The sequence below is a fragment of the Cydia strobilella genome, chromosome 26 (genome assembly GCF_947568885.1).
Source record: "Cydia strobilella chromosome 26, ilCydStro3.1, whole genome shotgun sequence".
Taxonomy (NCBI): Eukaryota; Metazoa; Arthropoda; class Insecta; order Lepidoptera; family Tortricidae; genus Cydia; species Cydia strobilella.
Window position 1 is genome coordinate 7,821,864 of NC_086066.1, and position 27,276 is coordinate 7,849,139.

At 41.2% G+C, this 27,276-nt stretch overlaps 1 protein-coding gene across 1 annotated transcript; it reads right to left on the reverse strand.

Annotated features, from left to right (window-relative positions):
• Window positions 1-5,735: 5,735 nt before the first annotated feature.
• On the reverse strand, window positions 5,736-27,276 carry LOC134753355 (uncharacterized). The gene is made up of 10 exons (XM_063689234.1): window positions 27,086-27,276; window positions 25,364-25,498; window positions 24,720-25,274; window positions 22,279-22,394; window positions 19,976-20,074; window positions 17,815-17,893; window positions 9,284-9,411; window positions 7,863-7,944; window positions 7,448-7,616; window positions 5,736-6,631 (listed from the first exon to the last, which is right to left on the reverse strand). The coding sequence occupies exons 1-10, from the start codon at window positions 27,191-27,193 to the stop codon at window positions 5,838-5,840; spliced, it is 2,265 nt and encodes a 754-aa protein (XP_063545304.1). The 5' UTR covers window positions 27,194-27,276; the 3' UTR covers window positions 5,736-5,837.

Consider the following 27,276-nt stretch of genomic DNA (forward strand, 5'->3'; position numbering starts at 1 on the left):
TCACCATGATGCAATTTCTTCATGTTGGCAGTCCGTACAATGTCTATTTTCTGCCGGTTACGCGAATAAAAACATGACCTTTTTTACTCAAATTATCTTCAATTAGTAAGTATTAATGCCAGCCTCTTTATTTAATCGAGCCCAAATTAATGCCGAACCAGACATCGTAAGAAATTACCTTAAAACGTATACATCAAATATAAAACTTTCGCTACTCGTAGCGCCATCTATAATTTTCGATTGTAAATGTATGCCTATAGTGAAGATGTATGCTTTGCATTCTTTATATGTATAATATAAGCCTTGGTTCTTTATCTGCTGCATCCCAGCATTGACCACCATTGTGGCCGCCTCTCCCCTAGCCGCCTACGGTATATAAATGAGACCGTAAAAGGGGGAAGGCGGCAACAAATATAATGTTACTATGGGTGTAAAAGTTATAGAATGCTTAGCATACATACCTTCATATACTATGAAGGATTCTTCATCCTCGCTCTCTCTGGACCTCTGCTCTACTCCAGGGCCAGAGGAGCCTCAGTCTCTGCTTCGCTTAATTTATGGCGGCTGTATTATCGCACCGAGATCTGTGGGTGAAATTGCTCTATGAACATGGTATTCTCCTAACAATTAACCCCACACATAAATATAACATCTTTACTAGCGAGCCACATCTTACCCGGCCGGATGTAGGATATATCAGCTACCAATGTAGCCGCCCTTCGCAAAGTGTGTGCTCAGTACATGCATAATACGTGCTGATAATGGAATACCAAGCGACCGTAGTCATCTCTGCACTCCTGCACAGGATAAAGGAGAACCTAGCAGCCAAGGCCACAGAACTCCTAGAGTCGGCCACCGTTGTGGTCACTCTTACATATTGATAAAGGAGACGTCAGCAGCCGAAGCCACCCCTCTCCTACATAATCTATAAATTACCTAGTCCGCCTTACCTAAGATGGGCTCCACACAACTTCCACGGCGGAGACCGTAGCAAGTTGTACTCACACAAACTTATTGCTTCCACGGCGGAGACCGTGGCAAGCCGAAACAAATAAGGAGATAATCGTATAGAGAAACCATACCACCACTGCGAGCCACTAAGCAGATAAAATACTTAGCTTTAGATGATTCTGGACAGCTGTAGACTTCCTCACTTTATATCACTTTCGAGAACTCGCGCGCCTTGCTTATTCACACGCGCCATATTGTCTTTTACTGCTTTAACCTTCACATCGGATTAACTTACCACAATTCCACCTAGAGGGCGCTGTTAGGTGTTGCCGCAAGGAAATTCGTCTTGGGTGTTATAAATTCGCGTCTGTCGCGACACGCTATGTCGCGACGCTGTCGTATTGAACACTATAGACAAGCAAATATACAAGACTACCATAATAGTCCAGAACGCCGCGACAATAGGAATAAATGGTATTGTATGTGAGGGTTGAGGAGTGGTTAGTCCTACCTCACAGTCCAGTTGTAGTCTTGATAATCTGCTTCGCTCATCTGCCTTATGCACCATCTGTGGTTAAAAGGGTTTATATGAAATGACGCATCACTAAGTGTCTACCACTAAGTATGAGAGTTTAAACCTCTATCTTTTATGTCTATATGTTTCTAAGGATGATGGCATCTTCCATCAATCATAAATAAGAGTTACATAATATCTATTCGTTACTATAACATATATGAGAACCATCTTACCCGGCCGGATGTAGGTTGCCGGGTGTCAACCACTTACGCAGCTGCACATTTATAATCATAAGGGGGGCGCCTGGCGGCCGAAGCCGCCACCCTTTCGTGCTGATAAAGGAATACATAGCGACCGTAGTCACCTCTGCACTCCTGCACAGGATAAAGGAGAACCTAGCAGCCAAAGCCACAGAACTCCTAGAGCCGGCCACACTGTGGTCACTCCTACACACTGACGAAGGAGACGCCAGCAGCCGAAGCCACCTCTCTCCTACATAATCTATAAATTACCTAGTCCGCCTTACCTAAGATGGGCTCCAAAGAACTTCCACGACCTTCATCGTGAACTCATAGGTACAAACTTACTGGATCCACGGATTACCGCGTGGCAACCAGCAAGATGGCTATTAAGTTATAAATCAAGATAATTGTACAATAGTATAAGACAATAGGTACAAAGCAGTAAACACTTAGCTTTCAGGTAAACCAGCCCATGTGGTCACCGACTCTGCGCGTCGCCTTTCTTGGCTTCTTGATAATAACACTTGATAGCACACATTATATCAGATCACATTATTAGATCTATCTTCTTCTTCTATTGTAACGGCAAAATGGCCGTCCATAATGTTATGCAAACTTTTGTCCCATAGACAATATCTTATTTAAATCTTCGCGACACTGTCGAACCGATCCGACTTGACTCGATCGGATCGACTGTCGCGACACGCTAATCATAATATCACAGAAAACAATAATAGTCAAAACAGGGTTATGTCATGCAGTAAATCTTAATTAGGTAATTCAGTCAAAAATTCTATAATAGAGTAATATGCTTTCTCGGTAAGAAAAGCTTTTAGGTTTTTTTTAAAAACATTATTCTTGTTTTTACATGCAATTATATTCGCCGGTAACTTGTTATATATTCTTGTTGTCTACTACAACTATCTTCTTCTTGGTGTTGCCCGAGTTTTTTCTTCCTTTAAAATACTTAGCTTCAGAACTATGACATTCAAATAATATTCATATCACACCTTAACGAAGATAAATGTCCGTTAGGTGGTTTCGGATGGTTTCGGTGTCCCAAAGAAGATATCGAGTTCAGCGGTAGCAGCATGGTTCCATTTTTATCACTTTCGCACTTACATACTTGTTAGAACGTGACAGGTGATAAAAATGCGACCGTGCTACCGCCGGATCCCCATAATAAATGTATGAAACATTTTTTTTTCACTATTTCGCTGCTGTGGTACCATAGTAAAAGTTCTGTCTGACGTATTTGCCTTGTAAAGTATGGCCAAAAGTAAAAAAACCTGTATCCTGTATATGTGGTATTTTCTATAAAAAGGGACCTTATTGTCGATGGCGCTTACGCCATTATAAACGATGCTCCGAAATAAATACAATGCCGCGCGACGCTGTGCGGTGTAAGCGCCATCGACAATAAGGTCCCTTTTCATAGAAAATGTCCCATATAAGTACATTAATTTCACAAAAATTATATAAATAAAACACAGTGTAACTTTGTAACACTTTTATTCACAGTTTATGTGATCTCCTTAAATGCTACCACAGCTTTACTTACAGCCAACTTACAGCTAAAACATTGACTTTTAATTTATTTCAGGCATGGCACGAAACTTAGCTCGCTTCGATTTTAAGAGGATACACTGGCCATTTTCCTCTCTGGATATTGAAATTATAGAAAATGTTTTAACATATTTTGATGTATACTAACCATAGCTATGCCCTGACTTTATGCGATTTTTTTTATTTGTGTAAAAATTAGGATCGAAAAACAGATTTAATTCTAATTTTTAAGCTCTACTACGTTTCTATGCTATGAAAAGGCGATGTTGCGCGGCCGCAGTGTATCCTCTTAGTGTAAGGCCTGAGTGGACGCTCGAGTTTGGCGTGCAGCGGGGCGGGGCGTGCGGCGTGCGTATTAAACAAATGCAAACGTATAGGAGTGGCCTTAGTGCACGCTGCTCAAATCACTTGTGAGCCCGACGCCACGCTGCACGCCCCGCCGAACGCTCCGCTTCGAGCGTCCACTCAGGCCTTACACTTACTCTTAAATAGGTTCAAAATAATCAGATTGCAAGTACCTAAGCAGTAAAAATGACTATGTACTTTATACTTGAAACTAAACTGCTAAAGGTTACTTGATGTGCCGCCGGAAAGTTAAAAAAATTGCGAATTTCCACAGAGAATTTTTCGGAAACTTCTAATATGTTCCAAATGAAAGTTTTCGTTGTTTCCTGTGAAATTTTCCTGAAATTTACGAGAATATTTCCAACTTTTTTGAAATGTTTCCGCAATTTACACATCTGCCCATTTCTCGATTAGTGTGTTGCCATGGTAACCCATATGTAACTGTGAACAACAGTTTTGCAGGAAACTATATAAATTGTATGTATAATTTTGGAATAATAAATCTCTCTATCTCTATCTATCTATATGATTTGACAGTTCATGGACTAATAATATTAGTCTCTGGTCTAATACCATTCGAGAAATGGGCCCCTGAAGTTACTAATACTAATTACTAGGTATTTATATTGAATGTTTCATCTATTATTTGTAAAAACTATCTCGATTAGAGCTGCCTGAAATATGGTTAAACTCTAATTAGTACTTATGTCAATATCTAATAATCCGAAATGTAAAAATCATAAGTAGGTCTGAATCTACACTTAAGATGGTAAATTATATCTGTACATATATTATTGTATATTTACAAATCAGCCGGGCTAGCACATGATTGGCGCGAGAGTATTTCGCGTCAATCATGTGCACGGCCTACTGATACCGGAAGGGAAGGTACTTGCTACTTAACAAATATAAAACCACAGATAGATATAATCAAAGATAGATATAACTCCGTAATAGATGGATACAGTCTAAGGAAAAAACGTGCCTCGAAAATCAAGAAAATTTGATTCTCGTTCAGAGGGCGCTACTAGCTTTGGCCTACTGTCGTATATATGGCGCTGACGGTTTCGTTTGTTATTTAACAATTTTAACGCATATCATGAAAGAACATGGGTCAAAATCATAAAAATAATTAATGCAAATAAAAAAAAAATCATTTATCCATATTTAAATACATTTTATCGTATTTTTATAAATCTTCATTTTTAGTTTTAAAGTGATGACAGATGACAGATGATGACAGATGGCAGTGAATTTACTGGGGTTACAAAATTTACTATGACAGTACCGCTCTAGTATAAGTTACTCTATGCTTGAAACTAAACTGCAGAAATCGAATTAAACTGTTGTGAGACATACTAACATTAAATCATTTTACGGTTTAGACACTTGTTTTAGTCACTTGCGCGACATGTTTCGGAGAGCCTAGGCCTCCTTTCTCAAGCACTAATAGTGCGAGCAGCGTTCACGACGACCGTACGCATGCACCTAGAAACAATAAAAACATACGAACCAGTACGCAATACACGGTCGTCGTGAACGCTGCTTGCACTATTAGTGCTTGAGAAAGGAGACACTGGATACAGAAAAAACGTGCCTTGTATATATAACTTCACGCGAAATGTATTTGTATATAACTTCTGTGTACCTACATATACTTTTATTAGATATTGGTATGTCTATCCGTAAAACAAGGTAGGCTCAAAACAAGATCTGACTCATTCTGACTCCCGCCTCGCTGCGAATATTGCATATTGCACCCAAACTATGCACTGCACATACACGTGTGAGAGGTATTAAATGAAAGCTATAATATTTAAATTTTGAACTGGATAAGTAGAAACAAATACACTGTCCATTGGTGGAGTTTATAAATAAATATTTAGGGAATATTCTTACACAAATGGACTAAGTACCACCAGGGGCGTAGCTAGAGGATATGGCGCTCGGGCAGGCACCAAATTTGCGCCCTCTGATGACTGACAAAAGTTTCCCCGCTGTTGCCATTTGCCCATTTTGGTGCCCCCCCTTGGATAGCGCCCGGGGCACTCCCCCCCCCCCTACTTACGCCACTGAGTCCACAGTAAGCTCAAGAAGGCTTGTGTTGTGGATTACTCAGACAACGATATACATAATACTTAAATACATAGATACATACAAATACATACCTAATAAGGTTTACGAAAAGTCAGTTAACAGTGTCGGCGATCTTACAGCTAGGACGGAGAACATTGATTCTTGGGAGGGTACGTGAGCGCCCTACTTATCTCCCCGCCTGCTTCGAAACAAGTAAATTTATTAAGATAAAAATTCACCATTCTCTCATTTTCGAGTTGCGTGCGTTCTTTTCCCATCTGCATCTTGCGTAGTTCACCAACAGTTTGCGTTCGTTTGCGTGGCCCTTGCATGCCGTTCGTGTGCGTGTCGGAGTTGGGTGCTAGTTGCACGCGCGATTGTGTCCCTTGCGTTTGTTCCTGTGTTCCTTGCGTTCGCTTGCGTTTTCCTTGCGTTCGCTTGCGTGTCCCTCGCGTTCGCTTTCGTATCCATACCAATTGCATTTGCATTTGCGTGTCGGAGTTGGGTGCTAGTTGCACGGTCCCTTGCGTTTGTTCTTGTGTTCCTTGCACGTTAGTATGCGTGCCCAAGTCGGTCGCAAGTTGCTTGCGCGGCTGTGTCCCTTGGGTTCGCTTTCGTACCCATTGCGCGTTCATGTGCGCGTCGGAGTTGGGTGCTAGCTGCACGCGCGATTGTGTCCCTTGCGTTTGTTCCTGTGTTCCTTGCACGTTCGTGTGCGTGCCCGAGTCGGTCGCACGTTGCTTGCGCGGCTGTGTCCCTTGCGTTCGCTTGCGTGTCCTTTGCACATTTGTCTGTGTGTCCGAGTTGCGTGCAAGTTGCTTGCGTTGTCGTGTCCAATGCGTTCCCTTTCGTTTCCTTTTCTTGCGTCTGTTACTGAGCGCGATTGTGGCTGTGGTGTCTGTGTCTAAAACATTCCGAGATATCGGCGTTTTTTCTGTGGACAACACAATAGTTAAAATTCCAAAAGAGTAGGTAATTTCAAACTGAAACTGACTGATTTTGACTAAAACTTCATTTTTGGTACAAGCTGTTATCGCTGATTTTACTTTTCTTTCTACAGGCAACCAGTGCTCATCAAGACGATTCTAAAAACCCCAAACACAATTAGGTTGCGCTGTTTTATCACAGAGTTCCTATGGCCACCTCCTGTCTCCCTCATCAGATCAGCTCGATGGTACCATAATATTGCATGTCACATGACTTATACACGGTGGCTGAAAAATAAGTGTATTCCCGTTTCCAGGTTTTGAGATTATACTGAGCAACTTTTATTATAAAACAAACCCCGAAATCGCGAAAAAAATTTTGGCTGTTTCATACATTTTGGCCGATCCATTTTCTATGGGAGGGTACATTTTTTTTGCGATTTCGTGATTAGTCTCATAGTAAAAGTTGCTCAGTATAATCCCAAAACCTCCCTGGCAACGGGGATGCACTTATTTCTTAGCCACCCTGTATATGCAGTCGATTTTTTTGTTTGTTTTATAATAATAATTCCTCTTGTTAATTTATTTATCTATTTTTTTCTTGTTATTTTAGTGTGACTACTTAAAAACACAATTGAAAAGATATTTAATAAAATAATGTGATTTGTTCCCTAGTTGCACGTAATTTCATTTCTGTTAAGTAGTTATTTTAAAAATCCTTTTATACTCGTAACCTTTTTTCTATGAAAGTTAATCTAAAAAACAAAACTATTAAAATAACTAATAGGAATGAAAGATTTAGTACGTCGAAGTTTTTCACTTACCAGTCTCCGTTAGCTTGCGTGTGCGTCGCTTGCGTGCCCCTTGCGCTTGCGTGTGCGCGTGAGTGTTTGCGTGCGCGTGCGCTTGCTTGTGCGCGAGGGCGTGCGCGGCGGCGTGCTTGCGCAGCGCGCGCTCGCTGTGGAAGGTGGCCCCGCATTTTGGACACGCTTCCTGGGAAAATATCACCGGTTATAATAATAAGTACCGAGGAGTTACTTTGAATTCCAGAAACGAGTCCGCAGCAAACGTCCGAATTTCACCTTCCCATACAAACGGAGTTTCGTTCTCATTTTAAAACTACGTGTTGGATTGTAATGAAACTTTGCACATACAATGACATGAGGTATATCTAGTCCTGTAAAACTGAGGTTGGAACCCACAACCGCATACGAGAGGGTAAAAGCTTGTAAAATGTACCTTCGCTAAATGATCTCTCTCAATGTGCTCCGCTACCTGCACTTTATTTAAGAATTTTCTCTTGCAAGTATCACATTGGAACCTGAAAAATAATTTCTGAATTAAGATTTGTTTTTATGTTTAATCTAATATAAATCGTTTTTTTTTTAAGAGGCCGGTGTCGATTTTGGAGCAAAAATGTAAAATTGATAGATTTAGTCGTTGAAATTATACACGTTTTGTTAGGTAATATCTAAATAACAAGTATTATTACTATTAGCACGTCTTCTCATCTTGCCTTTTAATAATGAGGTCGCGAGCGTGCGTCACCGACAATAGTGACAACCTATCATTAAAATTATTGCCAGTGTAAAAAATTAGTTTTAATGAAATTCTGCAATATGGCGCATTAACTGAGGCCCTAAAATCGAAACTCAAGGTTTGCCAGCGAGCTATGGAGCGTAGTATATTAGGTGTTCGTAGAACTGATCGAATCAGAAACACGGAACTACGCTCCAGAACTAGAGTTGCAGATGTAGGCGTCAAGACCGCTAAGCTTAAGTGGGACTGGGCGGGACATGTCTGTCGCATGCACCCGGAAAGATGGGCCAAAATGGTTACTGAGTGGGACCCACGGAGCACCATAGACGGTGCAGGCCGGGGTTCAGGCAGACCAAAAAGAAGATGGCGGGACGACTTGGACGCATTCTACCCCAAATGGTGGGAAAATGGCGATGACAGGGTCGAGTGGAGAAAACGAGGGGAGGCCTTTGCCCAGCAGTGGGACACCAAAATAGGCTAATAAAAAAAAAAAAAAAAAAATGGCGCATGATCATATATTTCTGGTCAGGCTTTAACTGCGTCGAAATATCGGGAACTCATAAATAATACAAAAGGTAATCACGGTCTATATCCCGGTAAATATAAGTATAGTGAAACTAACCGTGAATCATTCAAAACTCTAAGAATAAAGATCATTAATTTTAATCGAATTTAAACTATCGTGAGACATATTAACTTAACTAACATAGCGGTTTCACTCACGTGTTTTTAGTCACTCGCGCGACATGTTTCGGAGAGCCTAGGTCGGTCTAGGTAGGTAGGTCGGTCGGTCGGTAGGTAGGTAGGGTAGTGCTTGAAAATGGAGACCTAGGCTCTCCGAAGCATGTCGCGCGAGTAACTAAAAACACGTGAGTGAAACCGCTATGTTAGTTAAATCATTTATTTTAGCTGAAAAATAAATGATCTATAATTCTTATTCTTATATAGAGCATGTCATTCACGAGGACGCGTGCCTTGGCTAGTATTATCATGCTATTAAAGGTTAGATTTGTCAAATTCGAAATTCGATCTATTCAAGATTCAAATATACTTAATTCATGTAGGCCTAGCAACAAGTAAGCCTAGCAACAGATAACTTAAAAAGCATATCAATATGTCACCTCCACAAGCTCCGGAGCTTGTGTTTGAGCGTGGCGACATGCAGCCTCATCTGCGTCTTGTTGCGGCAATCTATGCCGCACTCCGCGCAGTTGTACTGAGACTTCTGTGGGTCAGGCACGTCTGGGACCTGGACAGACATAGATACGGTACTATTCAATAGACGGGGTCCATCTAAGCCAGGAATTAATAACAGTGAACCGACAAAACACAATCAAGTCGGACAAATCACAATGTCAGTAGAAAAAATACAATTATTTCTTTGTTGTTTTATACTTTTGTATGTTATAGTTTATCACAAATAAATGCGATGAACAAAGGGTGAGTCTTATCAAAGATAGATATAACTCCGTAATAGATGAATACAGTCTAAGGAAAAAACGTGCCTCGAAAATCAAGAAAAATTGATTCTCGTTCAGAGGGCGCTACTAGTTTTGGCCTACAGTCGTATAGATGGCGTTGACGGTTTCGTTTGTTATTTAAAATTTTTAACGCATATCAGTGAAAGAACATGGGTCAAAATCATAAAAATAATTAATGCAAATAAAAAAAATCATTTATCTATATTTAAATACATTCTATCGTATTTTTATAAATCTTCATTTTTAGTTTTAAAGTGTGTCGACAGATGGCAGTGAATTTACTGTGGTTACAAAATTTACTATGACAGTACCGCTCTAGTATAAGTTACTCTATGGTCTTATTAAAAACACACATACAAACATAAAATGATACAATACTTGATGGTTCCGGACACCATATCTAGTTTAGTTTTAATTGTTGTTTTTTTTTTTTTAGAAATATTCTATATATCGTAAAATGGAATACATTGATTAGCGACAGTAGGTAGGGTAGTTTTCGAATATTTTTGACGTTTATGAAAAGCCAGTTGAAGGTAGATCGATTCGATGGCCGCTCATTCTCGTAGGCGCAAGCTCGTTCGTCGCGATAAACCAAAAACGTATTAAATCTGTCGATTTGTGTGCTAAAAACCCTCACAGCAGCCACTACAGCATCAACTCGCCGTTGGAGAGTGTCGGTACCGACCAGCCGTTCGACATGCAGACACGGGGTGAGTTGGCTTTGATTGATTCGCTTTCACTGGCATAGATCGTTTAATTTCTCTCGAAAAACAATTGTCCTACTCGAGGGCGATTGTAAATTTGGTCCTTCGACCGGGATCCTCCTCAAACTGAGAACAGCTAACCTGTCTCGGGGCCAGGAGTGACGTTGAACCACTTTCGTTTCGTTACAACTGTCGCTAATCTCGTCTCGTTACCATATCGTTAATTTTCGTTTCGCTTATCGTACATATCGCACAATACATAGTCATATTTTCGTATAAATAATCCTCGTAATTATTTAAATATCGCAAAGGTAATTAGCATCGAGCCTGTAGCCATTATTCCTCCAAAGTCCAATAATAAGCAATCGTTTAGCTACCTATAGATAAAGTTACCTTAAAACGCCTAAAATCCTATAGATATACAGTTATTTTAGCATATTATATTGAAATATCGAATTTTAGCCCATCGAATTGATGATGCAATCATATTATACGACCAAATTTAATAGGCATTGAATTTGGTATTGATACCGTTGGAATAGAATACTTCTAAAGTTAGTCGGATAATATTTGCACCGCGTGCCATATCTGATTACGTAATAAAATAACCTATAAACAATAGTGTTGATTTGGAGACTTTAAGAATAGCGATAATTACATTTAGTTATTGTTATTTTGTAAAGTGAATATAACACATAGACAAATATAATTTACACAATAGTACGAGTACATAAGATAAATTAGTAATATTTTGCCTACGTATTTAGTCTATACAAATATCGTGCATTATTATCGAATAATGTTCACAGATAGATGTCCATTAATATTCACATAAATCACATAGTTAATCCTAATTCCTTATCAATAATTTGTTACTTTCTGCTGAAATTATTTACATACCTACGTTACGCACTCATAATTGGGGCAAACTTGCAAACTTATTCTCAGTCGTTTAAGGTCTATTTTCCAACGGCAGCACAACACGGTGCTAACTGTTTTGTTGTCGTAGTGAAATAATTCATTTAATTAGTGTTTTCGTTTCGTCACCTACATTCTACATTCGTAATCATTCGAAAAATAATTGAATTGCAAGTCTCACTTCTAATCGTTTTGAACATTTATCGTTATATTAATTCTCACAAGAATTATTTTCGTACCTATTGTAGTGAGATCAATTATTCTTCGCAAATATTATTTATAAGTTGTGTATTCGATAGTATAGTGGCGGGTGAACCTTATATCATAGTGCATAAGGTTGAAATTTGTTCGTTCTACAATTTGATTTGTTTATCGAAGAAGTTCCTTTTACATTTAATTAACGCGTTGGTAGACAGTTAAACTAATCATGTCTAAGGCACTTGCTCGTCGCAATTTGCAATTAAAACGCGAAATATCGATCAAACGTATCGACGAATGTTTAGCCGCCGGGTTGCAGGCTAAGGCGGATTCCTCGCGATTACCGTTGTTTATGTCTAGATTTAGCAAAATAGACGGCTATTGTTCTAGCTTTGAAACCCACCACTTGAAACTTATTTCGGAAATAACGGATTTGAATGAATTAGACCAGGAGGATGTCGTACGTCAAGAATTTGACGATAAATATTTTCAAATAATCGAAATTCATACTTCGTTGTCGACCGCGACTAGTATTGAGGGCGAGACAAATAGAACTGATTTGTCCGTTAAGTTGCCTCGCTTAAATCTTGTCAATTTTGATGGCAACATTAAATCATGGGGAACATTTTACGACATGTTCAACACAATGGTGCATCAAAACAAACGATTGTCGAATATTGAGCGGTTTTCGATTTTGATTTCACTCCTTTCGGGTGAACCACTGCAATTGTTAAAAGGGTTTCCTTTATCGGATAACAATTATTTAGACGCCTACGCGGCTTTGATCGCTCGATATAATAACAAACGAAAATTAGCCTTCCGACATTGGGAAGAAATTCAGAACGCCTCGTTGAAATCTAATTCGCCTAGCGAATTACGCCGACTCGTAGACACTTTCAAAGAAAATATCGCGGTTTTGAAAAACTTGAGATTTCCCGTCAACGATTGGGATTTCCCATTGTTTTATTTATTGATCAATAAATTGGACCTGGATACTCGTCGTCGTTTTGAACTGCAGAACGACAACAAGGACGTACCGTCATTTGACTCGTTGTTAGAATACGTGAGTAAGGCCGGTCAAGCATTAGAGCTTGCCGACCTCACAGAGAGCGCCGCCGCCCCTGCGGCGCGCGCACCCGCGGCACCCGGGCGCACCGCGCGCGCACACGCCGCGCCACGCACCGCTGCCTGGCGCCCGGCGCAGGATCGCGCACCCGCGGGCGCAGCCTATAAAACGCTAGTCACCACTAGCGCCACCTCGATCGAATCGTTTTGCGTGTTATGCAAGTCAAATCATGATCTTGCTAAATGTCTTGAATATCGGAACAAGACTCCTCACGAGCGTTTTTCTGTTGTCAAGGACAATCGGCTCTGCGTCAACTGCTTACGTTCTGGACACGTAGTTAAAACTTGCCCCTCGAAGTCTCGTTGTCAAAAGTGTAATGTCGCTCATCACACTACTATTCATTTCGATATCGAAAGCGGCAATTCCAAGGTCAGCGTCGGTTCGTCGGCCGCGACCAACGTTGGAGCCGCGACTTGCTCGTCGTCTTCGCCCCTCGACACCCCAAGGCACTTGCCTGACAAACAAGTGACCATGCTTGCATCCGACCCAGCACCTGTGGGCCAAATTTCTCTTTTCGCCACTGCGTGCGTGGAGGTACTAGATAAGTTCGGTAGTTATCAAAAAATTCGTATTGTCATAGATAATTGCAGTCAGCCAAACCTTATTACGCGACGTTGCGCGCAGCGGCTTGGACTTCCGATACGACAAAAAAATGCCTCTATCGAGGGTGTTTGTGAGGTGTCAACGTTGACAACTTCTTATACCACTCTTAACATTCGCAGCATGAAATCTGATTTCGAAATGTGCGTCGAAGCCTTTGTTACACCCAAAATATGCAGCAATCAGCCTGCGGTAAAAATTGACATAGACCGGCTGTCATGCGTCAGCGCATTCGAACTCGCCGACTCTAATTTCGATAAACCTGGGAACATTGACGCCTTATTGGGGGTGGATGTATTTTGTCAAATATTTTTGGGTAACCGTCACAACTGTGACGATGGACCCACAATCTTTGAAACCAAACTTGGCTGGGTTGTCATGGGAAAGGCCCCTTGCGCAACTTCCCATTCCCAAACTTCATTGTTTTGCTCGATCGAATCGCTGGATTCCCAAATTCGAAAATTTTGGGAAATTGAAAGTCTCCCTAACGCTTCGCCCTTAACTGATGATGAAGTCACGTGTGAGAAAATATTCGCCTCGACTCACACACGTGACTCGAACGGGAGATATATCGTACACTTGCCGTTTCGAACTGTCGATCCTCGTTTTGGTGACTCGCGCGCCCTCGCCGAGCGCCGCTTGCTCTCCCTCGAAAAGAGACTCTCTCGTGCACCGGAGCTCCGGACAGAATACAATGATTTCATGCGTGATTATCTCGATGCTGGTCACATGGAGCCAGTTGCACCCCAACCAGACGGGCGTGCTTATCACTTAGCGCATTTCTGCGTGCTCAAGCCCAGCAGCGCCACCACCAAATTAAGGGTAGTCTTCGATGGAACTGCTCAGCCTGCTGGAGGCCCCTCGTTGAATGATCAGTTGCTCGTTGGACCGAAACTGCAATCTGATCTCGTTTCGATTTTACTTCGCTTTCGTTTGCATGCGGTTGTCTTCACAGCCGACATACGCCAAATGTATCGACAAATCTTAGTCTCTCTCACCGATCGAGACTTTCAACGCATCTTATTCAGGTTCTCGCTCGATGAACCTATACAAGAGTTTCGTCTAAATACCGTAACCTACGGTATGTCTTCGTCCAGTTTCCTCGCAATTCGAGCCCTGATTCAATTGGCCATTGATGAAGGCAAAGAGTATCCTCGTGCGGTTGACGTCCTCAACCGCGACATTTACGTCGATGACGTGGTGACAGGCGCTGAGTCCGTCGAATCAGCTCTCGACCTTCAGTCTCAGGTTGTCAAGATCCTAGAGAAAGGATGTTTCGAACTCCGCAAGTGGTCGAGCAACTGCCCCCGCTTGCTCGAGAATCTCGACCCGACCCATTGTCATAATAAGACGCTCTCTTTCGATTCGGAACCGACATCTCCTGTTAAGGTGCTCGGTATGGAGTGGAACCCGTCCAGTGACGCGTTCACTTTCACGGTCAATACGCTTCATGAAAAGTGTACAAAACGAAATATTCTTTCGGAATTGGCGCGCATATTCGATCCTCTTGGGTTTCTTACACCCTTGACACTCTCGTTCAAGCGCATAATTCAAGATCTTTGGACTCTTGGATTAGATTGGGATGTGGTAGCACCCCCCAACATCAGCCAAAACTGGCTTCGTTATCGTTTAGATCTCGACTTATTGTCGTCTCTCGAAATACCTCGATTCATTCCGTCGACAGAGTCTTGTAGTGTTCAGCTGCATGGCTTCTGTGACGCTTCGGAGGCGGGATATTCGGCTGTCGTTTACTTTCGCATTCGGCATGGCGATGGTAGCATCACCATACATTTGATAATGTCACGCTGTAAGGTCTCTCCTTTGAAACGTATTTCTATTCCTCGTTCGGAACTGTGCGCTGCAGTTTTGCTGACAGACCTCGTCGAACACGTAAAGGAAGTCTACGGCGCAGACGTCAAATTTGAGGATATATTCTGTTGGTCTGATTCCACTGTGACGCTCTCTTGGTTACGTTCGCCGTCACAACGCTGGAAGACTTACGTCAGTAATCGCGTAAGTCACATACAAGAGAAAATACCTGCTGGTCACTGGCGCCATGTCACGTCAGAAACCAATCCGGCCGACTGTGCCTCTCGCGGAGTCACGGTTCGAGAACTTGTAAACCATCCATTATGGTGGACAGGCCCCGCTTGGTTGGCACTTGACAGTAGCTCCTGGCCAAAGTCACCGTTGTCTATCGAAGTTGAATCGGATTTGTTGGACGAACAAAGGGTCCCCAAACAGACCGTATTGTTCACTGCCGTCAACCAGCTTGACGATTTCTTATCCAGACATTCGAGTCTGAATAAGGCTAAGCGCATTGTCGCTTACGTTCATCGTTTCGTACATAACTGTCGTAACCCTGACAACAGACGTTTCGGCCCACTTGTTCAATCGGAACTCGATGGTGCCCTTACTAGTTTAGTAAAGTTGACTCAAGAAAAGTCATTCTCGAGTGAGATTAAATCTCTTAAGGACGGTAAAAAGTTGCCTAAACATTTCAGAAAACTCAGTGTTTTTATCGATACATCCGGTTTGTTGAGGGTGGGCGGTAGGCTGGTTCACTCTGAACTCGATTACGATTGCAAACATCCCTTACTGCTACCCAGTCAGGATCGCATGACACAGCTCGTCATCGATCAAGTACACAATGATAATCAACATCCGGGGTTACGCACGCTAAATTTCTTGATTGCACAAAACTTTTGGATCCTTGCTTCTAAGCGCGTGATTAGTTCTCGCTTATCGAAATGCATAAAGTGCTTCCGCTCTAATCCTAAGCCTTTAGTGCCCCGTATGGCAGACCTACCCAAAACTCGAATTTCGCAAGTTAAACCTTTCTCGTGTATCGGTGTCGATTTTGCGGGTCCTTTTCCCACATACATCAAACGCTATCGTGGGGCCAGGCCTTTTAAAACACACGTGTGTTTATTTATATGTTTTGCGACCAAAGCATCACATATCGAGCTCGTTATAGGACTGACCACCGAAGCCTTTCTCGCTGCCCTGCGTCGATTTATCGCTCGCCGTGGCCGTTGCCAACGTATACATTGTGACCGGGGTACGAATTTTGTAGGCGCTTATAACGCGTTACTACCTCTCATGCAAGACGCAGCCTCTCGTGAGAGAATCGAATTCTCGTTCAATCCACCAGCCGCATCCCACTTCGGCGGATTGTGGGAAGCCAACATTAAATCGTTTAAAACACATCTTGCTCGCGTTGTAGGGAATCAAATCCTAACTTATGAGGAATTTCTTACAATGGCCGCCCAAATTGAATCGGCCCTTAACTCACGGCCACTTTGTGAGATGAATTCCGATCCAAACGACATGTCGGTGTTAACACCCGGACATTTTCTCACCTTAGAGCCCTTGACGTCACTCGTAGATACTTCAACTAGCGATACAAACATTTCCATTTCGAGTCGTTGGCAGCTTGTTCAAAAACTCCATCGTGATTTCTGGAAGCGATGGCATTTGGAGTACTTGCATACGTTAAATCAACGCGCGAAATGGCACTCGGATATTGATGAACCCAAGGTGGGCACATTAGTATTGATTAAAGATGAACAACTGAAGCCACTTCATTGGTCTCTTGGTCGTATAGTATCTTTGCATCCGGGCAAAGACGGGATCTCCCGTGTAGCTACTGTTCGGTCACAATCAGGTCTACTACAAAGGCCTCTGGTAAAGTTGTGTCCTTTACCTATAGACTAGTTTATTCGTAAAATACTTCGTATTGGTGGGCGGAATGATGGTTCCGGACACCATATCTAGTTTAGTTTTAATTGTTGTTTTTTTTTTTTAGAAATATTCTATATATCGTAAAATGGAATACATTGATTAGCGACAGTAGGTAGGGTAGTTTTCGAATATTTTTGACGTTTATGAAAAGCCAGTTGAAGGTAGATCGATTCGATGGCCGCTCATTCTCGTAGGCGCAAGCTCGTTCGTCGCGATAAACCAAAAACGTATTAAATCTGTCGATTTGTGTGCTAAAAACCCTCACAGCAGCCACTACAGCATCAACTCGCCGTTGGAGAGTGTCGGTACCGACCAGCCGTTCGACATGCAGACACGGGGTGAGTTGGCTTTGATTGATTCGCTTTCACTGGCATAGATCGTTTAATTTCTCTCGAAAAACAATTGTCCTACTCGAGGGCGATTGTAAAATACTTATATATTACTAGCTTTTGCCTGCGACTTGGTCTGCGTGAAATCAGTAATAGCAGCTAGAGTAAGTTTATCCAGATAAAGTGTAATAACAATAATTCAATTTAGGCATAAGCTTAATTGCTTGACATCAATTATCAGGCAACATTTCACCCCCCCTTTCACTCTCTTTAGGGATGATTTCCGACATAAAAACTATCCTATGTCCTTCCCCTGGACTCAAATTATCTCTATGCCAAATTTCAACTAAATCGGTTCAGCGGTTTAAGCGTGAAGAGGTAACACACAGACAAAGAGACAGACTTTCGCATTTATAATATTAGTATGGATTTATGGGTAAAATAAGTGAAATTTTTGACTGCAGTTTAAATGTGGTGGACAAATTAGCGTCGGTCTAAAAGAAAACTTGTAACTACAGAAGTAAAGCGGCCGTCCAATATGTAAGTATTTACCTTCAATAGGCGCCTGTTGTTGCCATACTTCAGCGCCGTCCCATTACAGCATCCCTTGCGGCATATATCCACGTGCTCGCTGAAATATACGTCAGTATTATAGACATATTAAATATATTAATAACGGGTCACTCACGTGTTTTAAGTCGAAAACGCTCGACATGTTTCACTCCGTACCGAGAAGCTCATCAGGAGCTTGCGTCGACGGTGACGGACCGGCGCAGACTGCGGGCCGCAGCCCACCGCGTGGCGGCAGGGGGGTGGGGGGGGGGGTGGCGAGAAACTACCCTCGTTTATTAATATGTTCCGTTATTAATATATTTAATATGTCTGTGTCTCACGGAAGTTTTGTCAGTATCATAGACATAGTATAGTAGTTATGACATGAAACCAAGCGACCAGGGGTAAGAGAAAGACATATTCATGTATTGACAGGTTAATGTATGGCAGCATAATCCTTTTTCTCTTTCACTTATAAATTTCGGTATTTAGCCATCGCCTCCTACCTATGCTGCCATAACCCGACCAAGAAAAAAAACCCGGTCGGTGATAAGGACAAAGCATGGCACTATTTTCTCTTTCCTCTTATAGGAATCGCAATAAGACTATCTTTCTCTATCAAAGAGTGTGAGGCCCTTGGATAGTATAGTTCGTGTCATTCATGATGACGCGCAGATTTGTCAAATTTAACCTTTAAGGCCGTTCCAGGCCTTACAATATCGAAGTTAGAAAGCTGTCAAATTACTATTTAAGACAAGGGCCTGACACTCTTTGATAGAGAAATATAGTTTTATTGCGATTCCTATAAGAGGAAAGAGAAAATAGTGCCATGCTTTGTCCTTATCACCGACCGGGTGGCATCATAGGTAGGAGGCGATGGCGAAATACCGAAATTTATAAGGGTGAAAGAGAAAAAATCCTATGCTGCCCAAATGAGGGCTATCGTTTTTTTGCTCACCAGTTGGCGCCTCTGTTGATGGTGGTCCAAAAGACTAAAGAACAGCTGTCAGTCATTGAAGTGACAAGTGACATTTGACATTTCGAACTATGGAAAAGACCACCATCTACACTAGCGCCCCTAGCGGCGACTTCATACGCGTTAGCCCTCATTGTATATGAATATTCTTTCTCTTACCCCCGGGCGCTCGGTGGCGCGTCTATAACTACTTGTATATACTATGTGTATGCTTTAAGATTGTTTTTTCTTCTTTTTTTTTTGTTTATATTTTTTTTCGCGGTTTCGTGGTTGGTCAAATAGTAAAAGTTGCTCAGTATAATCCAAAAACCTCCCTGGCAACGGGAATGCACTGTTTTTAGGGTTCCGTACCCAAAGGGTAAAAACGGGACCCTATTACTAAGACTCCGCTGTCCGTCTGTCACCAGGCTGTATCTCATCAACCGTGATAGCTAGACAGTTGAAATTTTCAGATGATGTATTTCTGTTGCCGCTATAACAACAAATACTAAAAAGTACGGAACCCTCGGTGCGAGAGTCCGACTCGCACTTGGCCGGTTTTTATTAGGCCACCCTGCATATACATAGGACACATCCATGACTCAAGAGCAAATATCCGTCACAAACACACAAAAAATACCCTTACCAGGATTTGATCCCGGGACTTACTGCTCCACAAGCAAGGTTACTACCGACAGTACCGACTGTCAATTATAAATGAAGATTGGCAACTTGGTTCTGTAATGTGTTGCAGAAAGTTTTTTGACATATTTTTGTATTGCATAATGTTACTTGGCAGAAATTTCGTTTGACAGAATGGGGTTGGCCGGTCGAAGTGTTTAGCAGATGGCGCTATGCGCCCTGTCAATCCCTAGAATTGTGTCAAATTTTTGTTTTTTTAATGCCCTGGATGCCAGCCTTTAAGCCAAATCTCATAGAAAAAGGGGCAAGCTATGATGGCGTCATCTCTGCAAACCTTTGACAGTTGCCAACCCCATTACCTTTCGCATAATATTACTTTGCAGAATTTCTTTTTGCATAGTATATTATTTGACAGAAAACCCTAACCTAACCCACTTAGAAAATTCTGCCATATATTTATACGAAAGCATCATTCGATTAAAAGTTTTCTGCGATACGTGTTACGCGAAGTGTATTTCTGACAAATAATATTCTGCCAGATGAGGGGAACCCTTGGCAACTTACCTTTCATAGTGTTCCCATAATGCGTGAAGCGAGACGAACGTTTTTTCACACAGTTTGCACTCCTTACGGCTCCGCTTGCCGCCCCGCTTCACATTGGACCTTTAATAATTTAAATATAAGCTGGCCAAGTCAGCCAAACTTGTGCACGTCATGGGCCCGAAGGTATACAATTATCTACCTAACGAAATAGTTAACTCACACAGCAACACAGTCTTTAAAACAAAACTGAAGAATTGGCTAATCGAGCAGGCTTTCTACGACCATAAAGAATTCTACTGCCATAATCCTACAAAATCAGATATGTGATATAATACTTACCTATGTTAAAATCTACTACACTTTGTAAGTGTTCATTATGTTTTATATTTTCCTATTACGTATAGGCAAACTCGAATGACCTGTAACTTTTGTTATTAATAAATTATTATGATTATGATTATTATAGTCAAAATGTTTTCATAATAATAACTATAACCTAACGCGGCGGTCGGTAACCTTTAAGCAGCCAAGGGTCACGAAGTTGACGCGGACCGCACTTTGTTATAGTTACCGCTATCTCTACTGAGCTCGTTCACTTACGTACTAACAATGGCATTCTGTTAAACAAAAGCCATTATTTCTTTTGTGTGAGCGCGTGGCCTTTTTGTGCCTGAGGCTTACGCACAATGGCCACGCGCTCAGGCACAAAGGCCACGTGCTCACACAAAAGAAATAATGGTTTTTGTTTAACAGAATGCCATTGTTAGTACAGGTAAGTGAACGAGCTCAGTAGAGATAGCGTTAACTATAATATTTATGACTTTATGGTCGTATGGGATCCTATTAGGAGTAGTAGGATATACGAATGATATGCATGTTCTTGAGTATGGTATATTGGTATGCTGGCGTGGTTATGTTTGATACACTGGTTACAGGGGTCCCTTTACTTGACATAATTATTAAAAGTCATAATGTAATGATAGTCATATTATCATTAGTCATAATTCTGAAACCGTTAACTTTTCAGGATTTTCCTCAGGTTATCCTATATAGGTTAGGTTAGGTTTGTTTTATGGCAATCCTGAAAAGTTACGCGTTTCTGAGAAAAACTAAATTATGACTAACGAAAATGTGGACAGACAATACATTATGACTTAAAACTATATGGGAAACAATAGAGACCCCTGGTTACAGTATGCATGGCCTTGCATGGCTACGTATAGTACTTGGTGCGTATAGTATGCGGTCTATCTACTGAGCTCGTTCACTTACCTGTACTGACAATGGCATTCTGTTAAACAAAAGCCATTATTTCTTTTGTGCCTGAGCGCGTGGCCTTTGTGCCTGATCGCGTGGCTATTGTGTGGGAGCCTCAGGCACAAAGGCCACGCGCTCAGGCACAAAAGACATAATGGCTTTTGTTTAACATAATGCCATTGTTAGTACGTAAGTGAATGAGCTCAGTAGAGATACGGGTAGTCCATGCCGTGGCTCGCGGGCCGCTGACCTAACGCATTAGGATAATTAACTATACAAGTCTGACTAGACCGGAAGTGCGAGTCGGACTCGCGCACCGAGGGTTCCGTACTTAGTATTTTTATAGCGGCAACAGAAAAATCTGTGAAAATTTCAACTGTTTAGCTATCACGGTTCATGAGATACAGCCTGGTGACAGACAGAAAATTAATGGAGAAGGGATAACTGTCACCAAGGAAAAAACGTGCCCCGAAAATCAAGAAAATTTGATTCTCGATCACTACCTTTGGCCTACTCTCGTATAGATGGCGTTGACGGTTTCGTTTGTTATTTAACAATTTTAAAGCATATCAGTGAAAGAACATGGGTCAAAATAATATAAAAATAAGTAATGCAAATATTGCAAAAAAAAAATTATGTATCCATATATAAATACATTTTTTTGATATTTTCATTTTTAGTTTTAACCGTGTGTCGATAGATGGCAGTAAATTTACTGTGGCTACAAAATTTACTATGACGGTACCGCTCTATCCTATTCATGGAGACTATATAAAGGAGCCAAATCTCTATGTATGAAAAGTGTCCATCAAAAAACAGTAATTAGGCGGCGCCACCATACACCGAAATACTACCAAAAACAACCTACGTAATTTGGTCGGGTTATTTGTTGCCTTATATGGTTCATGTTATACTCATGTCCCAGAGCCTAACTAGCGCCACCGGAGAGATAAGGAACTATTATTTAAAGCTGAAAGCGGTCACTTTTGCAACAATTCTGCCATAAGACATTGGCATCCTTTCTATACCATCCATAATCCTATCATATCCTCTTTGCTGTCACTAACCTGGTATCTTCATCCGAAATCTGAATCACACTGCAGTCGCTGCTATCCTCGCTGTGTTGTCGTGTACAAAAACAGCTTTCAACTGTGCACGGCCACTCACTGGGCGGGTTCAACACCTGAATAAGGGTATTTTACTGTATCACTACACTAGTATACCTAAAACTTTAAATAAGGTATAATGACGTCACAAAGTTTGTGACTCCCCCCTCCCCCTTGTCACAACATGTCACACTTTCTTGACCCCCTCCCCCCCTCCCTAAACGTGTGATCAAAGATAGATATAACTCCGTAATAGATGGATACAGTCTAAGGAAAAAACGTGCCTCGAAAATCACGAAAATTTCATTCTCGATCAGATGGTGCCACTAGTTTTGGCCTACTCTAGTATAGAGGGCGTTGACGGTTTCGTTTGTTATTTATAATTTTAACGCATATCAGTGAAAGAACATGGGTCAAAATCATATAAAAATAATTTATGCAAATAAAAAGATCATTTATCCATATTTAAATACATTTTAAAGTATTTTTAAAAATCTTCATTTTTAGTTTTAAAGTATGTCGATAGATAGCAGTGTATTTACAGTGGTTACAAAATTTACTATGACAGTACCGCTCTATCTTATAAGGTATAATGACGTCACAAAGTTTGTGACTCCCCCCTCCCCCTTGTCACAACATGTCACACTTTCTTGACCCCCCTCCCCCCTCCCTAAACGTGTGACGTAGGATGCCCCCATGCAGCAAAGGCAATGATTGTATTTTAAAAATAACATTTACTTCTTTTGGGACGTTTTATTTTTGTTTGACATTTAATGATGATTCTAAATTGCTTAGATTGACATCAATTTTTGACATGTTTTTTAACCGACTTCAAGATTTCAAAAGGAGGAGGTTCTCAATTCGGTTGTATGTTTTTTTTAATGTTTGTTACTTCATAACTCCGTCATTTCTGGACCGATTTTGAAAATTCTTTTTTTGATTGTAAGTATATACATACAGATTGGTCCCGTTTTTGTCAAAACGCAGTTCTGATGATGGGATCCATGAGGAATCGAGGGAACTCCTCAAATGTTAAAGGCATACATATAGTGATTTTAGTATTTTCATCAACAAATCAAGCACTTACATTTAAAAAAGTGACATTTGATGAAGTGGAACTGCTGATGATGATCAGAACGGAACTCTTCAATGACGCATAGTTCACGTTTGGCGATTTGTCCTCTTCGTTATGTTTGTTAAGCAAGTTAGGTTTTCAAGACTCATTTTTGTCAAGCTCGAGTTCTGATGATGGGATCCATGAGGAATCGAGGGAACTCCTCAAACGTGAAAGGCATACATATATTGATTTTTGTATTTTCATCAACAAATCCAGCATTTCCATTTATAAAAGTGACATTTGATGAAGTGGAACTGCTGATGATGATCAGAACGGAACTCACTCTTTAATGACGCATAGTTCACGTTTGGCGATTTGTCTTCTTTTTTATGTTTGTTAAGCAAGTTAAGTTTTAAAGACACATTTTCGTCAAGCTCGAGTTCTGATGATGGGATCCATGAGGAATCGAGGGAACTCCTCAAACGTGAAAGGCATACATATAGTGATTTTTGTATTTTCATCAACAAATCCAGCATTTCCATTTATAAAAGTGACATTTGATGAAGTGGAACTGCTGATGATGATCATAACGGAACTCACTCTTTAATGACGCATAGTTCACGTTTGGCGATTTGTCTTCTTTTTTATTTTTGTTAAGCAAGTTAAGTTTTAAAGACACATTTTCGTCAAGCTCGAGTTCTGATGATGGGATCCATAAGGAACCGAGGGAACTCCTCAAATGTGAAAGGCATACATGCATGCAATGCAGTAATTTTTGTATTTTCATCAACAAATCCAGCATTTACATAAAAAAGTGACATTTGATGAAGTGGAACTTTTTTGAACTGCGATCCTCACAGAACCGACCTGCTATCAGAAAAGTGGGTTAGGGTAGGTTAGAACTGTGACCCTTACAGAAACGAAATGCTATCAGAATATTGGGTTAGGTTAGGTTAGAACTGTGACCCGTATAGAAACGAAATGCTACTAGAAAAGTGGGTGGTTTTACGTCATTTTAGTTAGGCAAACGGTGCTGTCTTTTTCATTTCATTGTCTGGAGTGCACTATCAACAATAAGTAACCTCTCAACGGCATCCCCCATTGAAGTCGGTTTTTTTTCTTAAAAATTATGTTTATACATACGTCGTCGTTATGACGATCCTTATTGGGAGAGAAAATTATTTTAATTTATTTTATAAATTTTAGTATGTAATGTTTGACGATCATGATAAGAAGATAAGCATAATTTTGACATTGATGCAAATTTATAGTGTAATTTTTATCCTGAAATAAATAAATCTAAAAATCTAATCTACCTAGACAAATTCAATAGTAAATTACTTACGAGGTGCGCTTTTTTCTGTACGTCCACCGACACCCCACTGCCCTCGGCGACCCCACTGAACGCCTTAGCAAGCATGATATTGGGGAAATTTTCTGCGTCCTCATAATCAGACTCGCAGGTGAGGGTCGACTCCGAGTCGGGATACGATGACGACTTTGAGTCATGGTGTGGCGACTTTGAGTCGTGATGGAGCGAGTTTGTTTCGAGATGTGACGACTTTGAGTAGCGGTGTGGTGACGCTGAGTCGTGAAGTGACTTTTCGTATTGAGGTGACGACTCTGAATCGTGTAATGACGACTTTGAGTCGTGGTGTGGTGACTTTATGTCCTGATGTGACGACTTAGAGTCAAGATATGGCGACTTTGAGTCGTGATGTGACGACTTCGAGTCGAGATGTGGCGACTTTGAGTTGTGATGTGCCGACGTATGATGTGGCGACTTTAAGTCGTGATGTGGTGAGTTCAAGTCGTGATGGGACTCGAAATCGTGGTCAAAGTCGGACTCGGATTCGGGCTCGTATTGGGCGATATCGAAGTCTGATATAGATGGGCGTGACTGAAATAGGAAATATATTTAATGTGTCAAGAGATTATATGAGACTCATCTGTCATTAACAAAATAAAAGTAAACGCATCAAATCTCACCTCCAGCGCAAATTTGATCGCTTGATATAATTGTCGGTTAAGTTTCGTTTTTTTGATTACATTCAACTTATTCGTGTTTGTGCAATCTATTTTGTCTCTGGGATTATTAATAGGAACTAATTCTGCCATATCATTCTGAAAAAAAAAATACAAATAGAGTCAGGCCAAAGAATAATTTATTAGTACTGCCGTACAGAAAGGAAACTGCCTACAAAATCGAAGTTTGACAGCGATTCAGGCCGAATCATGTTGTCCCTTTCTAATGTATTGAATTATCCCTCTTGGCTATTTAGGGTTGTCAAAATTAATTTCATTATCTTATCTGTGGTTGTGCACGCAAAGGAACGTCGAGTTATGCCAACCCTAATAATTGCTCGGAGCAATGCTCTAGAGTCTAGTTTCCTTCCACTGGTCAGGCTAAGCTAACTCTGCAGCTCTGCACCGTGTTTGATAGCGCCGGGTGTGCAAGTGTTATTTTAAACGTCACAACTTCATAGAACTAAAACTGGTTCCTGGAACTCGATTTGAAAAATTGTGCCATTCTCAATCAAAAGGGTACTTATTGTCGGTTGTCAATAAGGCGCTATTTTCATATAGCTTCAATTGAAAATTAACCTTATTGACAAGCGACAATGTGGTACCTTTTGGTTGAAAATGTCACAAATGTTTTCACTATTAAGTTTTCTCGCTTGAGACGCGTTTTGGCGAGAATGTAGTGGGTCGTTCTCGATTTCGCCCGATCTTGGCAAATATCTCTACAAAATCGGTCTCATGTAGTTTTGTCGAGAATGTGTCTGAAATAAATTTTAATCAGGACCACAGGCCTGTGTCATATCTAGCACAGCGGATCAACACTTGTCATATAACGTGGCAATGCTGCACACTGCCAATGGACGGTGATTTGGGGCAAATTTTCTAGGTTAAACTCGCATTATTTGGTGACACGCCTAATTCGGTGATACAAGTGAAGCATGACACCCAGGAAAGCTAGTCATAGTCATAGTCATTTATTTTATAAAGCCAATTTACAAGTCAGTTGCTAAATAACATCAAATTACTATACAGTAAAGTTCATCGATTAAGTTACATCATATTAAAATAACAGTGAACTAAGGCCTTTTAAATGGGACCTCACGGCTTCGGCGGCTTTGCCGTGAGGCCCATTTAAAAGGCCCTAATTCACTAGCTTTCCTCGATGTCATGCATCAAAACTTGAATCACCGAATTAGGCGTGTTACCAAATAATGCGAGTTTACTCTATTTATAGTTGGAGCATTTTCTATGAAAAGGGGCCTTATTGTCGATGGCGCTTACGCCGCACAGCGTCGCGCGGCATTGTATTTATTTCGGAGCATCGTTTATAAGGAAGGTTCTGGAGTGGCGTCCGCGTACCGGAAGACGAACTGCCGGTAGGCCTCCAACGAGACGGAGCGACGACCTGGTGAAGGTCGCGGGAATTCGATGGTTGCGAGCGGCACAGGATCGGTCGGAGTGGCGAGCCTTGGGGGAGGCCTATGTCCAGCAGTGGACGTCTATCAGCTGACATGATGATGATGATGATGGATCGTTTATAATGGCGTAAGCGCCATCGACAATAATGTCCCTTTTTATAGAAAATACCACAGTTTATTTTTAAGTTTAGTTTGTAATTTTTATTTTAAGGCCTTCTATTGTTTGTTGTTTATACTCCGTGTCATTAACAAATTAAAATTCGATACATACCGTGTTATTAACGTAATCGTGGTCCATCTGCGTCGTAGCCACCAGCCGTTCATACCCGGGCACGTTGTCCGGATCGCCCGCAAAACAGCAATCCGAGTCGCAGGACATTGTCGAGTCCAAATCTTGTTCCTCACTCTTGGCATTCTTCCTTTGCCTTTTTCTTTTTATAGGTGTTTTTTTATCGGTCTCTG